General features: G+C 53.6%; 1 protein-coding gene across 5 annotated transcripts in view; it reads right to left on the reverse strand.

Annotated features, from left to right (window-relative positions):
* Positions 1-15,499, reverse strand: part of FPGS (folylpolyglutamate synthase) — a 393,648-nt gene that overhangs the window by 13,861 nt on the left and 364,288 nt on the right. For all 5 annotated transcript variants that reach the window (XM_086950762.1, XM_086950761.1, XM_086950765.1 and 2 more), the window contains one exon: positions 7,689-7,755. In XM_086950762.1, coding sequence (XP_086806888.1) covers positions 7,689-7,755 — 67 coding nt within the window. The remainder of the gene's footprint in view (positions 1-7,688; positions 7,756-15,499) is intronic.

Consider the following 15,499-nt stretch of genomic DNA (forward strand, 5'->3'; position numbering starts at 1 on the left):
TCGTCTCAACATGGCGCTAGTGTTAACAGCTCTGGCCGCGGTGACTGCTGCGTCCAGTGCACATTTAATAGAAGCATTTGATATGAGCTTCCCTTCCTGGATGAGCATCTCAGCTGCCTCTTTATATTCATCTGGTAGGTGCTGTAACAGGGTCTCCAGTGTGTCGTAATGGGACCTGTCATACCTGGCTAAGAGTGCCTGAGTGTTTGAAATACGCCAGATATTTGCCGCTTGAGCTGCTACCCTTTTCCCTGATGCCTCGAACACCTTCGATTCTTTATCTGGGGGAGGAGCATCACCCGTTGTTTGTGAATTAGCCCTCTTCCGGGCATTGGAAACAACAAGAGAGTCCAATGGCAACTGTCCCTTAATGTAAGTAGGGTCGCCAGGCGCTGGTTTGTACTTTTTTTCAATCCTGGGGTTTATTACCCTGGCCCTTGTAGGCTCCTTAAATATATCCCCAGCATGCTTCAAGACACCCTTCAACATCAGTCTTGACAGTCCTCTCTGAGGCGGAAAAGGTGTCGAAAAGAAAGTCTACATCAATGGGGTGAGCATGGAGCTGGACGTCATGATTCTTAGCTGCCCTTTCAATGAGGGCATTAAACGCTGCCGAATCCTCAGTAGGCGACGTTTTCACAGCATACACCTGAGTGTCTGGGGCAGTGTGTGGATCACCTGGGTCAGCAGCATCTGCCCAGGGTTCATTTGTGTCATCTGGATCAGTGTCCACAGGATAGCTGTATTCGTCATTATCACCCTCTCCAGTGTCCACATCGGAATAAGTAGGTGAGGCATCATGGCCACCTGGAGATACAGGTTCTACAAGAACAGGTGTGGAAGTAGAATCCTTCTTCCATTTTAGTGGTATTTTATAGGACTCCATTGGCTTTTCTGGGGCGATTTTTCTTTTATAAAGAGAAAGTCTGCCTTTCTCGGCATCGATAAACTGTTCTTGTTGCTCTTCGAACGAGGACTGTCGATGCTTCGCAGCCGGGACCACAGTTGTCTGCTTCGGCACCGTGGACACCTTCCTGGGCACGTCGACTGCCATTTTAGGGACGAAAGCCTTCGGCACCACTTTCGGTGGCAGAGTGAAGTGGATGTGCGCCGAGGTCTTCTGAGGTTTATCGGCAGGCTTAGAAGGTGGAGGGTCCTTAGGCCCGACCCCCGAAGCCTTGTCCTTGATGCGCTTCAGGGAGTCCGCCACCTGCTTCGAGAAGGAGGCGGACGGTTGCGTCGACTCGGAGTCCTTCGAGGCACCACCAGACGTGGACTCGGGGGCTGTTCCACTCTTGGCCTTGTCCGGCCGACGCGGAGGCTCGAGAACCTTTGGATCCTTGAGTCCTTTGTCGGTGTCGACTGTCTTCGGCGCCGATTTGTTCGGGTCGACCACCTTGACCTTTGCCTTTAGCGGGCTAGACTTTGTCTCGACGCCTTTAGGTTTCTTCGGGTCGACAACGCTCTTTGGCTTCGTCGGTGCCGACAGGTCCGAGGACTTTGAGCCGACCAAAGCAATATGCACTTTCGGTTTAGAGGTAGGCACAAGTGCTCTCGTTTGCGTCGATACCGGTGTTTTCACTTTCGGTTTCGCTGTTTGCGGCTCCTTAGACATGTCCGAAGCTGAGCCCGAGGGCGGGGCCGTAGAACTTATTGGAAGATCTTGGGTAAGGCCTTGCGGCGATCCCTCGACCTGAGCCTTATGTAGCGTTTCGGCCCCAGTGTCAGTTTGTGGGCATAGCTCCTCGCTCGAGCTATCTTCCAAGGCCCCCAAAGGCCCCTTCGTCATCTCCTACCTCATCGACGACGTCCTCCGCATCGAGCATCTCAACATCAGCGTCGTAGTTGGAGTCGACCTCCGACGCGGGATCCGACAGGTTCTCCCGAACCTCCCGGTCTGCTCCTTAATCATCCCCGGCATCGAAGATGTCCACTGGCTCCGGTGCAGTCCGCTGGGCTTCCTTGCGCGCAGCGCGTCGATGCATAAGCGTCTTCTTGGATCGATAACAGGAACAAGCCATGCAACTGGCTTCATCATGATCCGGCGACAGACACTTATTGCACACCGGGTGGACGTCGATGTGGGGATATTTGGAGTTGCACACGGGACATCTCTTGAACGGGCTCCGTTCCATGATGGGTCGTCGATAAGGCCTCTGGCGTTGACCGGGCCTTCAGCGTCGAAAAGCACGTGGCTCTTCTGGATATCCGGCTCGGGAACTGAGCTGGAACAGAACTGGCACCGATCGGAAGACAATACCGACGAAAAAAATAAAGGTCTTTTGGCCTTAAGAAACTTTTTATATCGATTCCGACTGGAGTGAACCAATATACATCCAAACCCAATGGCGGAAAAAAACAATCTAAGGATGGAGTCGATGCCCATGCGCACTGTAGTCCAGGGGAGGAGCCACCTATCTCGTGATACTTCGAAGACTCTTCCAGGACAACAATGTGCAATCATCCGGACCCAACACTAGGCGGCGATCTATGCACAGATATGAATTCAGCAGCCCACATGCCTCGAACCAGACATCCACAACAGCTTCAACACCCAGACAGACCCAACAGACCGTGACACAACAGACCCTCCGCACACCATCGACACCGACCCCCTGCTAGCCTGGGCCAGCGGGAGCATCAATGACACCATTAAGACCATGCGCACAATCCACTCCGGCTCTCCGTCAGACCCATTCCCGCACCACGTCTTCAACAGAGCAAAGAGCTCCATCGCACCCCACCTGTGCAACGTCATCAATCGCTCCGTCGAGACCGCGACCTTCCTAGAGATCTGGAAACACGCTGAGATCAACGCCCTACTCAAAAAACCTAAGGCAGACCCAAGAGACCTCAAGAACTTCCGGCCCATCACTTTGCTCCCCTTCCCGGCCAAGGTCATTGAGAAAACTGTCAACCGACAGCCAACCCGATACCTCGAAGAAAACAGAATCCTGGACCCTTCCCAGTCAGGGTTCCACAGCAACCACAGCACCGAGACTGCCCTCATCGCAGCCACCGATGACATCAGGACCCTGCTAGACAACGGCAAGACCACAGCACTCATCCTCCTACACCTCTTTGCTGCCTTCGACACCGTCTGCCACCGCACACTACACGCACGCCTCCACGCCTCAAGGATACGAGACAAGGCTCTGGATTCGACCACCGCCTTCCTCTCCGGCAGAACCCAGAGCGTCCGCCTCCCCCCATTCCGTTCCAAAGCCTCCGAGATAATCTACGGCATACTCAAGGGATCCTCCCTCAGCCGAAGCTGTTCAACATTTACATGGCCTCATTCGCACAGGTAGCCCGAGAGCACAACCTCAACATAATCTCCTACGCCAACGACACTCAGCTGATCCTCTCCCTCACCAAGGACCCCATCACTGCCAAAGTCAACCTCCACAAAGGAATGAAGGCCGTCGCTGCCTTCTTAAGCTGAACTCGAACAATACGGAGGTCCTCATCCTCGGCTCCAACACTTCAGCCTGGGATGACTCCTGGTGGCGGACGGCAGCCCCGACCCCCACCGACCACGCACGCAACCTGGGAATCATCCTTGACTCAACGCTCTCAATGACCCAGCAAGTCAACGCCGTCTCCTCCTCCTGCTTCTACACCCTCTGCATGATCTACAGATGGATCCCGACAGATACAAGAAAGACAGTCAACCATGCCCCCGTCAGCAGCAGACTCGACTACGGAAACGCACTCTTCGTGGGAGCCCAGACTAAGCTCAAACAACTACAATGCATCAAAAACGCCTCAGCACAACTGATCCTCGACGTACCACGTCACGGCCACATCAACCCCCACCTGAGAAACCTGCACTGGCTCCCCGTCAACAAGTGGATATCCTTCAAGCTCCTCACCCAGGCAAACAAGGCACTCCACAAGACCGGCCCAGCCTACCTTAACAGACTGCTCTCCTTCTACATCCCCAAGCCCCAGCGATGCTCCGCCGACCTCTCACTCACCACAGTCCCGCGCATCCGAAGAACAACCACCGGTGGGAGATCCTTCTCCCACCTCGCCGCCAAGACATGGAACACCCTCCCACTGAGCCTACGACAGACCCAAGACCCGCTGACCTTCAGGAGGATACTCAAGACCTGCCTGTTCGATCAGTAGTGCCCCCACCCCCTCCCACCCCAGCGCCTTGAGACCCTCGCGGGTATGTAGTGCGCTTTACAAATGATTGATTGAACTCTTCTGCTTCCTTTTTCAACATTTCTTCTTCATCTTTAAGTAGGTGTGTTTCTCCCTTGGAATGTACCTTCCTTCTTGGGCCTCTGTTTGGAGGTGTTTTGATTAGCTCTATGCAGTAACCGTATTGTATCATGTTTAGACTCCATTTGTCCGAAGAGAATTGCTTCAATTTTTGAAGGAAGTGTTTTAGTCTGCCTCCTACTGGTGCAGCATGCTGGAGGAACTGTTTGGTTTTGATTTTTGTCGCTTTGTCTTCTATGCCTGCACACTTCTGGTCGTTTTGGGGTGTCTAATACGTCAGATGTTAAGTCACTTGGTTGTAGGGGGATGTCCCCTCTGCGACTGGCCTCTTCCACATGGACGTCCTTGACGGACTGCCTCCCTTGGTGGTACAGCCAGCTTTGTTGCTGCCACAGCTGCTGCAATTGTTTTCCTGCTTGATACGTTTGCTGGTAGATTTGATGCCAGGTTGTGGGGTGTAGATTCTTGCTACCCGCTGGCCTTCTGGAGGGGGTGGTTCCTCTCTGCATGCCCCCACTGCACTGTAGAGCCCCCATTGATCTGGACGTCTGGTACTTCTTTAATTGATTTAGGGTCTCCTCTACCACGCTTTCGAAGGGCGGTCCCCAATGAAGGGTGCATGAAGGATGCTTTGCACCTCTGGTTTGAATCGTGAGATGTGCAGCCATGAGTGTCTTAAGATACCGATCATCATTTGCCTGACTGATGTTGATGCGGCATTCGGGGCTGATTTCAGGCACATATTGGCTCTGTTCTTCCCCTCTTCTACCAATTGTGTTGTTGCCCTTTTCTGGTATTGTTCTGGTAGGGGCTCCAGCAGGCCCCCTTTCTCCTCCTAGTGCTGATATGCGTGGCTGTTGAGCAGAGCATTTGAATTTGCAATACGCCATTGGTTTGCAACACTTCGACGTTTCATCCTTTAAGGTCCACTCTTCTACTTTCTTTATCTGGGGAGGTCCAGTTATACTTGGCCCTTTTTGCCCTCTTCCTGGCCGTGGAGGTTATGATGGAATCTGCAGTAACTGACCCCTTAATATAACTTGTGTGTGTGTTTCTTCTCGTGTAATGCCTCGCAAGAGGCAGGTTCCTTAAACGCTTCCTTCTCCTGATCTAGCACACTTAGTAACATAGGGAGGAATTGGTTTCTAGATTGTGTCTGCAGTAGAGTTTCGAATACAAAGCATGACAGATGTTTTTTCTCCTCAAGTTGGACTCCATATGTATCTGCCTTCCTTTTAATTACTTTATTGTCCATCCCAACATCATCTGGTGGAGAAGGCCTTGAAGGATAGGGTTTTACTGTCTCTTCTTGGGAATCTGTGTCCAGGTCTTGCCAATGTACCTTGTGGAACGCCGGGCTTTCTGACCCCATGTATGTTTGTTCTTCCTAAAAAAGCAGTTCTTCTGCCTTTTACTCCTGAGGTTCGGGGGTTAAGGAAGGCTCTAGGTCATTGACGTTTTTCTCGAGTGTGGTCGAGCTTTTAGGTTGTATTTCAAACAGTCTTGGGCTTTCGTCGAAATCCTTCTCTTTTTCAAATATTTGCCATTTCGGTTTCAAGCCTCTTCCTTTTCAATCTCCAACACGTGTGTTTCGATGTCGAGAATTTCTGTCTTTGTTTTTTAGATTGAAGGCTCTTTTATGAATGGTGCTGACACGGGCCATGCCTTTCGGTTTTTAACTCTCTCGCTTCGACGGTAATGTGTCTTTTCCTTGACTGTCTTTTGAAGCCTTGGAAATTTCAAGGGTCTTTGCTGCTTCAGAGTCCTTTTTCGTAGGATCCTACGGTCTGTTGATTGCTTGGGTGCTGAGGTGTTTTTTGAGACTCTTCTAGTTTCTTCGAAGACGATGGCTCTTACCTCTCTAACAGACTATTCGACCTCCACCACTTGGACGTCGGTCTCCGTCTCCACTTCTGGACCTTCTGCAACATTGTCCTCTTCCTCGCTTGAAAGGTTCACATCTCGCAGCGATGGGGCTGGCCTTTGACCCTGCATGTTGTCGTGGGCGCTTCTCTGCCTCTCCCTAAGGGTCTTTGGGGTGACCGCAGAACACGCTATCCAGTGCTCACTTCGGTGATCTACCGTTAGGCAGAGGTTGCAGACTCAACGTTGGTCCTTCTGGGCAAAATTGTGATGACAGCTCTGGCAGAACTTGAACAGTGTTTTTTTCCATCACCCCGCCCAGGGACCTCCCTGCACGCGCATTGTTCTCCAGTCGTCAATGAGGTAGTCCCTTCCCTCTAATGCTCTCTGGTACCTTGATCCGATGTCCTGCAGATTCTTTCCTCCAAACCCTGGAACTCCTTCCACATCGATACAGAACCAACGGCGGAAAAAAATAATCTGAATATGGCACCCAAAGGTGGGAGCATCCAGAGGAAGCAAAGAGACGTCAAAAGGGGACACCAAATGGAGGCATGTCGACGCCCCCCAATAGGGTTAGAAAAAAGAAGAAAGAAAAAAGACTAGGACAAAATACAATTTTGGACCAAACCACAAGATGTCAAAATAATGCACAGCATGTGAATCCAGAAAAGATTCACGCAGAAAAACTCTGGTTTGCCAGAACCAGCAGCAGAAATCAGCTCCAAAGATGGCCAAGTTAGGAGGTGAGATCGAGGTGTGGCTGTTCGCGTGAAGGAGAGTGGCGTGAAGGAGCAGAATCCTGCTTTGATTGGTGCTTTTTTGATTTACCTGATGATTTTGAGCGCAACAAACACCTACCTCTAGCGTGGCTTAGTCAACTCTGGGAACAGGATCACACTGTGGATGAGATCCGACACTTGCAGTGGTACCAGCGAGAATTTTCATCTGTGCTGTAAAGCTTTGCCTCGAGGTTCCTGATGGGCTTCGGATTCATCGATGCGCAGCTGGTGCAGGCGTTTGAGAAGGGAACACACCCAGGTCTACCTTATGGGGATCTGCCAGACATGTGTCCCTACTTGGCATAAAAAATTGGGGGGGGAGGGGGGCAGGGGGGATGCAAGCGTGGGGGGATGGCGCCTATATAGGCTCCGGTCTTCATCTCCCGAGCACAACAGGATCCACGCGGAGTTGCACGGCACCAGCCGACGGGGTGTCGAGGGGGTATCCAGGGACTGCTGAAAAGTTCCCAGATCCAGTCTGACGCCTAGAAAAATATTAAAAAGCTGAAAAATCTGCAGCTAGAAATCTCGATCAGAATCACCTTTATGACCGGTAGAAAAGCCAGATTTCAAATATTAAATAAGTTGTCTCTAAGCACGCCTTACTGCCCACAAGGCAAGGTGAAGAATATTCAAGATGTGCCATTAGAAATGGAATGCTGCCCCAGGGCCCAGTAGCACTTAATCACCACTGGCACGAGCAGTGGTCCCAGTATCGCCCACCGAGTCTGAGCAACAGCAGCCGCGCCCCTCGGCGGAGTGCCACGGGATCATCATCGACACAGGGAGGCAGAAGAAACAACAACTGACCTGCATTCCCCGCAGACGAAACTTCGGAAATGTTGGGACAGAAGACAGCATAGTCAAACTGGCAGGGCTGGAAGGAAAGAGAAGCAAATTACTGTGAGAAAAAGCAAAGGGGCAAAGATACAAACAGGCTTTCATACAGCTTACAACCTCATAAACCAGGGGTACAGGAGACATCACAGGAGACCCATTCACACAGATCGGACCCCGGCTAAATATAAGGGGCACGGGAGACTGCACGGTCCACTCATGCAGATAAGTTGCCCCGCCCCAATACACCAGGTGAACAGAAACCAAACAGACCACTCACACACACATCCCTTGCCAAACACTGGGGGTACAAGATACAGCGCAGCCAGTTCACGGAAATCGGATCCCCTCCAAACACTGAAGGTGCACAGGATACAGCGCAGCCAGTTCACGGAGATCAAATCCCCTCCAAACATTGAAAGTGCACAGGATACAGCGCAGCCAGTTCACGGAGATCAGATCCCCTCCAAACACTGAAAGTGCACAGGATACAGCGCAGCCAGTTCACGGAGATCAGATCCCCCTCCAAACACTGAAAGTGCACAGGATACAGCGCAGCCAGTTCAAGGAGATCAGACCCCCCTCCAAACACTGGAGGCAAAGGATACAGCGCAGCCAGTTCACGGAGATCAGATCCCCTCCAAACACTGGGAGCACAGGATACAGCGCAGCCAGTTCACGGAGATCAGATCCCCTCCAAACACTGGGTGCACAGGGTACTGCGCAGCCAGTTCATGAAGATCAGACCCCCCTCCAAGCACTGGGGGCACAGGACACAGCGCAGCCTGTTCAAGGAGATCAGATCCCCCTCCAAACACTGAAGGTGCAGAGGATACAGCGCAGCCAGTTCACGGAGATCAGATCCCCCGCTAAACACTGAACAGGATACAGCGCAGCCAGTTCATGGAGAGCAGATCCCTCTCCAAACACTGGGAGCACAGGATACAGCGCAGCCAGTTCGCGGAGATCAGATCCCCTCCAAACACTGGGAGCACAGGATACAGCGCAGCCAGTTCACGGAGATCAGATCCCCTCCAAACACTGAAAGTGCACAGCATACAGCGCAGCCAGTTCATGGTGATCAGATTCCCTCCAAACACTGGGAGCACAGGATACAGCGCAGCCAGTTCACGGAGATCAGATCCCCCTCCAAACACTGGAGGCACAGGATACAGCGCAGCCAGTTCACGGAGATCAGATCCCCCTCCAAACACTGAAGGTGCAGAGGATACAGCGCAGCCAGTTCATGGAGATGGGATCCCCCGCTAAACACTGAACAGGATACAGCGCAGCCAGTTCATGGAGAGCAGATCCCTCTCCAAACACTGGGAGCACAGGATACAGCGCAGCCAGTTCACGGAGATCAGATCCCCTCCAAACACTGGAGGCGCACAGGATACAGCGCAGCCAGTTCACGGAGATCAGATCCCCCTCCAAACACTGGGAGCACAGGATACAGTGCAGCCAGTTCACGGAGATCAGATCCCCCTCCAAACAATGAAGGTGCAGAGGATACAGCGCAGCCAGTTCACGGAGATCAGATCCCCCTCCAAACACTGGGAGCACAGGATACAGCGCAGCCAGTTCACGGAGATCAGATCCCCCTCCAAACAATGAAGGTGCACAGGATACAGCGCAGCCGGTTCACAGAGATCAGATCCCCTTCAAACACTGAAGGTGCAGAGGATACAGCGCAGCCAGTTCACGGAGATCAGATCCCCCGCTAAACACTGAACAGGATACAGCGCAGCCAGTTCATGGAGAGCAGATCCCTCTCCAAACACTGGGAGCCCAGGATACAGCGCAGCCAGTTCGCGGAGATCAGATCCCCTCCAAACACTGGGAGCACAGGATACAGCGCAGCCAGTTCACGGAGATCAGATCCCCATCAAACACTGAAAGTGCACAGGATACAGCGCAGCCAGTTCACAGAGATCAGATCCCCTCCAAACACTGGGAGCACAGGATACAGTGCAGCCAGTTCACGGAGATCAGATCCCCTCCAAACACTGGAGGCGCACAGGATACAGCGCAGCCAGTTCACGGAGATCAGATCCCCCCCAAAGACTGAAAGTGCACAGGATACAGCGCAGCCGGTTCACGGAGATCAGATCCCCTTTAAACACTGAAGGTGCAGAGGATACAGCGCAGCTAGTTCACGGAGATCAGATCCCCCGCTAAACACTGAACAGGATACAGCGCAGCCAGTTCATGGAGAGCAGATCCCTCTCCAAACACTGGGAGCCCAGGATACAGCGCAGCCAGTTCGCGGAGATCAGATCCCCTCCAAACACTGGGAGCACAGGATACAGCGCAGCCAGTTCACGGACATCAGATCCCCTCCAAACACTGAAAGTGCACAGCATACAGCGCAGCCAGTTCATGGTGATCAGATCCCCTCCAAACACTGGGAGCACAGGATACAGCGCAGCCAGTTCACGGAGATCAGATCCCCCCCAAACACTGGAGGCACAGGATACAGCGCAGCCAGTTCACAGAGATCAGATCCCCTCCAAACACTGGAGGCACAGGATACAGCGCAGCCAGTTCACGGAGATCAGATCCCCTCCAAACACTGAAGGTGCACAGGATACAGCGCAGCCAGTTCACGGAGACCAGATCCCCCTCCAAACACTGGGAGCACAGGATACAGCGCAGCCAGTTCACGGAGATCAGACCCCCCTCCAAACACTGAAGGTGCAGAGGATACAGCGCAGCCAGTTCATGGAGATGGGATCCCCCGCTAAACACTGAACAGGATACAGCGCAGCCAGTTCATGGAGAGCAGATCCCTCTCCAAACACTGGGAGCACAGGATACAGCGCAGCCAGTTCACGGAGATCAGATCCCCTCCAAACACTGGAGGCGCACAGGATACAGCGCAGCCAGTTCACGGAGATCAGATCCCCCTCCAAACACTGGGAGCACAGGATACAGTGCAGCCAGTTCACGGAGATCAGATCCCCCTCCAAACAATGAAGGTGCAGAGGATACAGCGCAGCCAGTTCACGGAGATCAGATCCCCCCCAAAGACTGAAAGTGCACAGGATACAGCGCAGCCGGTTCACGGAGATCAGATCCCCTTCAAACACTGAAGGTGCAGAGGATACAGCGCAGCCAGTTCACGGAGATCAGATCCCCCGCTAAACACTGAACAGGATACAGCGCAGCCAGTTCATGGAGAGCAGATCCCTCTCCAAACACTGGGAGCCCAGGATACAGCGCAGCCAGTTCGCGGAGATCAGATCCCCTCCAAACACTGGGAGCACAGGATACAGCGCAGCCAGTTCACGGAGATCAGATCCCCATCAAACACTGAAAGTGCACAGGATACAGCGCAGCCAGTTCGCGGAGATCAGATCCCCTCCAAACACTGGGAGCACAGGATACAGCGCAGCCAGTTCACGGAGATCAGATCCCCTCCAAACACTGGAGGCGCACAGGATACAGCGCAGCCAGTTCACGGAGATCAGATCCCCCTCCAAACACTGGGAGCACAGGATACAGTGCAGCCAGTTCACGGAGATCAGATCCCCCTCCAAACAATGAAGGTGCAGAGGATACAGCGCAGTCAGTTCACGGAGATCAGATCCCCCCAAAGACTGAAAGTGCACAGGATACAGCGCAGCCGGTTCACGGAGATCAGATCCCCTTCAAACACTGAAGGTGCAGAGGATACAGCGCAGCCAGTTCACGGAGATCAGATCCCCCGCTAAACACTGAACAGGATACAGCGCAGCCAGTTCATGGAGAGCAGATCCCTCTCCAAACACTGGGAGCCCAGGATACAGCGCAGCCAGTTCTCGGAGATCAGATCCCCTCCAAACACTGGGACCACAGGATACAGCGCAGCCAGTTCACGGAGATCAGATCCCCTCCAAACACTGAAAGTGCACAGCATACAGCGCAGCCAGTTCATGGTTATCAGATCCCCTCCAAACACTGGGAGCACAGGATACAGCGCAGCCAGTTCACAGAGATCAGATCCCCTCCAAACACTGGAGGCACAGGATACAGCGCAGCCAGTTAACAGAGATCAGATCCCCCTCCAAACACTGGAGGCACAGGATACAGCGCAGCCAGGTCACGGAGATCAGATCCCCTCCAAACACTGAAGATGCACAGAATACAGCGCAGCCAGTTCACGGAGACCAGATCCCCCTCCAAACACTGGGAGCACAGGATACAGCGCAGCCAGTTCACGGAGATCAGACCCCCCTCCAAAAACTGAAGGTGCAGAGGATACAGCGCAGCCAGTTCACGGAGATGGGATCCCCCGCTAAACACTGAACAGGATACAGCGCAGCCAGTTCACGGAGACCAGATCCCTCTCCAAACACTGGGAGCACAGGATACAGCGCAGCCAGTTCACGGAGATCAGATCCCCATCAAACAATGAAAGTGCACAGGATACAGCGCAGCCAGTTCGCGGAGATCAGATCCCCTCCAAACACTGGGAGCACAGGATACAGCGCAGCCAGTTCACGGAGATCAGACCCCCTCCAAACACTGAAGGTGCACAGGATACAGCGCAGCCAGTTCACGGAGATCAGACCCCCTCCAAACACTGAAGGAGCACAGGATACAGTGCCGCCAGTTCACGGAGATCAGATCCCCTCCAAACACTAAAAGTGCATAGGATACAGCGCAGCCAGTTCACGGAGATCATATCCCCTCCAAACACTGGGAGCACAGGATACAGCGCAGCCAGTTCACGGAGATCAGATCCCCTCCAAACAGTGGATGCGCACAGGATACAGCGCAGCCAGTTCGCAGAGATCAGATCTCCTCCAAACACTGAAAGTGCACAGGATGCAGCGCAGCCAGTTCACGGAGATCAGATCCCCCTCCAAACACTGAAAGTGCACAGGATACAGCGCCGCCAGTTCACGGAGATCAGATCCCCTCCAAACACTAAAGGAGCACAGGATACAGCGCAGCCAGTTCATGGAGATCAGATCCCCCACCAAATACTGAAGGTGCACAGGAGACAGCGCAGCCAGTTCACGGAGATCAGATCCCCTCCAAACCGTGGATGCGCACAGGATACAGCGCAGCCAGTTCACGGAGATCAGATCCCCTCCATACACTGAAGGTGCACAGGATACAGCGCAGCCAGTTCGTGGAGATCAGATCCCCTCCAAACACTGAAAGTGCACAGGATACAGCGCAGCCAGTTCGTGGAGATCAGATCCCCCGCCAAACACTTGGGGCACAGGATACAGCGCAGCCAGTTCACGGAGATCAGATCCCCCCCAAAGACTGGGGGCACAGGATACAGCTCAGCCAGTTCACGGAGATCAGACCCCCCTCCAAACACTGAAGGTGCACAGGATACAGCGCAGCCAGTTCACAGAGATCATATCCCCTCCAAACACTGGAGCACAGGATACAGCGCAGCCATTTCACGGAGATCAGATCCCCTCCAAACACTGGAGCACAGGATACAGTGCAGCCAGTTCACGGAGATCAGATCCCCCGCTAAACACTGAAGGTGCACAGGATACAGCGCAGCCAGTTCGTGGAGAGCAGATCCCCCGCCAAACACTGAAGGTGCACAGGATACAGCGCAGCCAGTTCACGGAGATCAGATCCCCTTTCAAACACTGGGGGCACAGGATACAGCGCAGCCAGTTCATAGAGATCAGATCCCCCTCCAAACACTGAACGTGCACAGGATACAGCGCAGCCAGTTCACGGAGATCAGATCACCCTCCAAACACTGAAGGTGCACAGGATGCAGCGCAGCCAGTTCACGGAGATCAGATCCCCCTCCAAACACTGGGAGCAGAGGATACAGTGTAGCCAGTTCACGGAGATCAGATCCCCTCCAAACACTGAAAGTGCACAGGATACAGCGCAGCCAGTTCACGGAGATCAGATCCCCTCCAAACACTGGGCGCACAGGATACAGCGCAGCCAGTTCACGGAGATCAGACCCCCTCCAAACACTGAAGGAGCACAGGATACAGTGCCGCCAGTTCACGGAGATCAGATCCCCTCCAAACACTAAAAGTGCATAGGATACAGCGCAGCCAGTTCACAGAGATCATATCCCCTCCAAACACTGGGAGCACAGGATACAGCGCAGCCAGTTCACGGAGATCAGATCCCCTCCAAACAGTGGATGCGCACAGGATACAGCGCAGCCAGTTCGCAGAGATCAGATCTCCTCCAAACACTGAAAGTGCACAGAATACAGCGCAGCCAGTTCACGGAGATCAGATCCCCCTCCAAACACTGAAAGTGCACAGGATACAGCGCCGCCAGTTCACGGAGATCAGATCCCCTCCAAACACTAAAGGAGCACAGGATACAGCGCAGCTAGTTCATGGAGATCAGATCCCCCACCAAATACTGAAGGTGCACAGGAGACAGCGCAGCCAGTTCACGGAGATCAGATCCCCTCCAAACACTGGGAGCACAGGATACAGCACAGCCAGTTCACGGAGATCAGATCCCCTCCAAACCGTGGATGCGCACAGGATACAGCGCAGCCAGTTCACGGAGATCAGATCCCCTCCATACACTGAAGGTGCACAGGATACAGCGCAGCCAGTTCGTGGAGATCAGATCCCCCGCCAAACACTTGGGGCACAGGATACAGCGCAGCCAGTTCACGGAGATCAGATCCCCCCCAAAGACTGGGGGCACAGGATACAGCTCAGCCAGTTCACGGAGATCAGACCCCCCTCCAAACACTGAAGGTGCACAGGATACAGCGCAGCCAGTTCACAGAGATCATATCCCCTCCAAACACTGGAGCACAGGATACAGCGCAGCCATTTCACGGAGATCAGATCCCCTCCAAACACTGGAGCACAGGATACAGTGCAGCCAGTTCACGGAGATCAGATCCCCCGCTAAACACTGAAGGTGCACAGGATACAGCGCAGCCAGTTCGTGGAGAGAAGATCCCCCGCCAAACACTGGAGGTGCACAGGATACAGCGCAGCCAGTTCGTGGAGAGCAGATCCCCCGCCAAACACTGGACGCGCACAGGATACAGCGCAGCCAGTTCACGGAGATCAGATCCCCTCCAAACACTCAAAGTGCACAGGATAGAGCGCAGCCAGTTCACGGAGATCAGATCTCCCTCCAAACACTGGGGGCACAGGATACAGCGCAGCCAGTTCACGGAGATCAGATCCTCCTCCAAACACTAAAGGAGCACAGGATACAGCGCAGCCAGTTCATGAAGATCAGACCCCCCTCCAAGCACTGGGGGCACAGGACACAGCGCAGCCTGTTCACGGAGATCAGATCCCCCTCTAAACACTGGGAGCACAGGATACAGCGCAGTCAGTTCACGGAGATCAGATCCCCTCCAAACACTGGGGGCACAGGATACAGCGCAGCCAGTTCAAGGAGATCAGATCCCCCTCCAAACACTGAAGGTGCACAGGATACAGCGCAGCCAGTTCAAGGAGATCAGATCCCCTCCAAACACTGAAGGTGCACAGGATGCAGCGCAGCCAGTTCACGGAGATCAGATCCCCCTCCAAACACTGAAAGTGCACAGGATACAGCGCAGCCAGTTCACGGAGATCAGATCCCCTCCAAACACTGAAAGTGCACAGCATACAGCGCAGCCAGTTCATGGTGATCAGATCCCCTCCAAACACTGGGAGCACAGGATACAGCGCAGCCAGTTCACGGAGATCAGATCCCCTCCAAACACTGGGGGCGCACAGGATACAGCGCAGCCAGTTCGCGGAGATCAGATCCCCTCCAAACACTGGGTGCACAGGATACAGCGCAGCCAGTTCACGGAGATCAGATCC

This window comes from Lissotriton vulgaris, unplaced genomic scaffold (assembly GCF_964263255.1).
Source record: "Lissotriton vulgaris unplaced genomic scaffold, aLisVul1.2 SCAFFOLD_995, whole genome shotgun sequence".
Taxonomy (NCBI): domain Eukaryota; kingdom Metazoa; phylum Chordata; class Amphibia; order Caudata; family Salamandridae; genus Lissotriton; species Lissotriton vulgaris.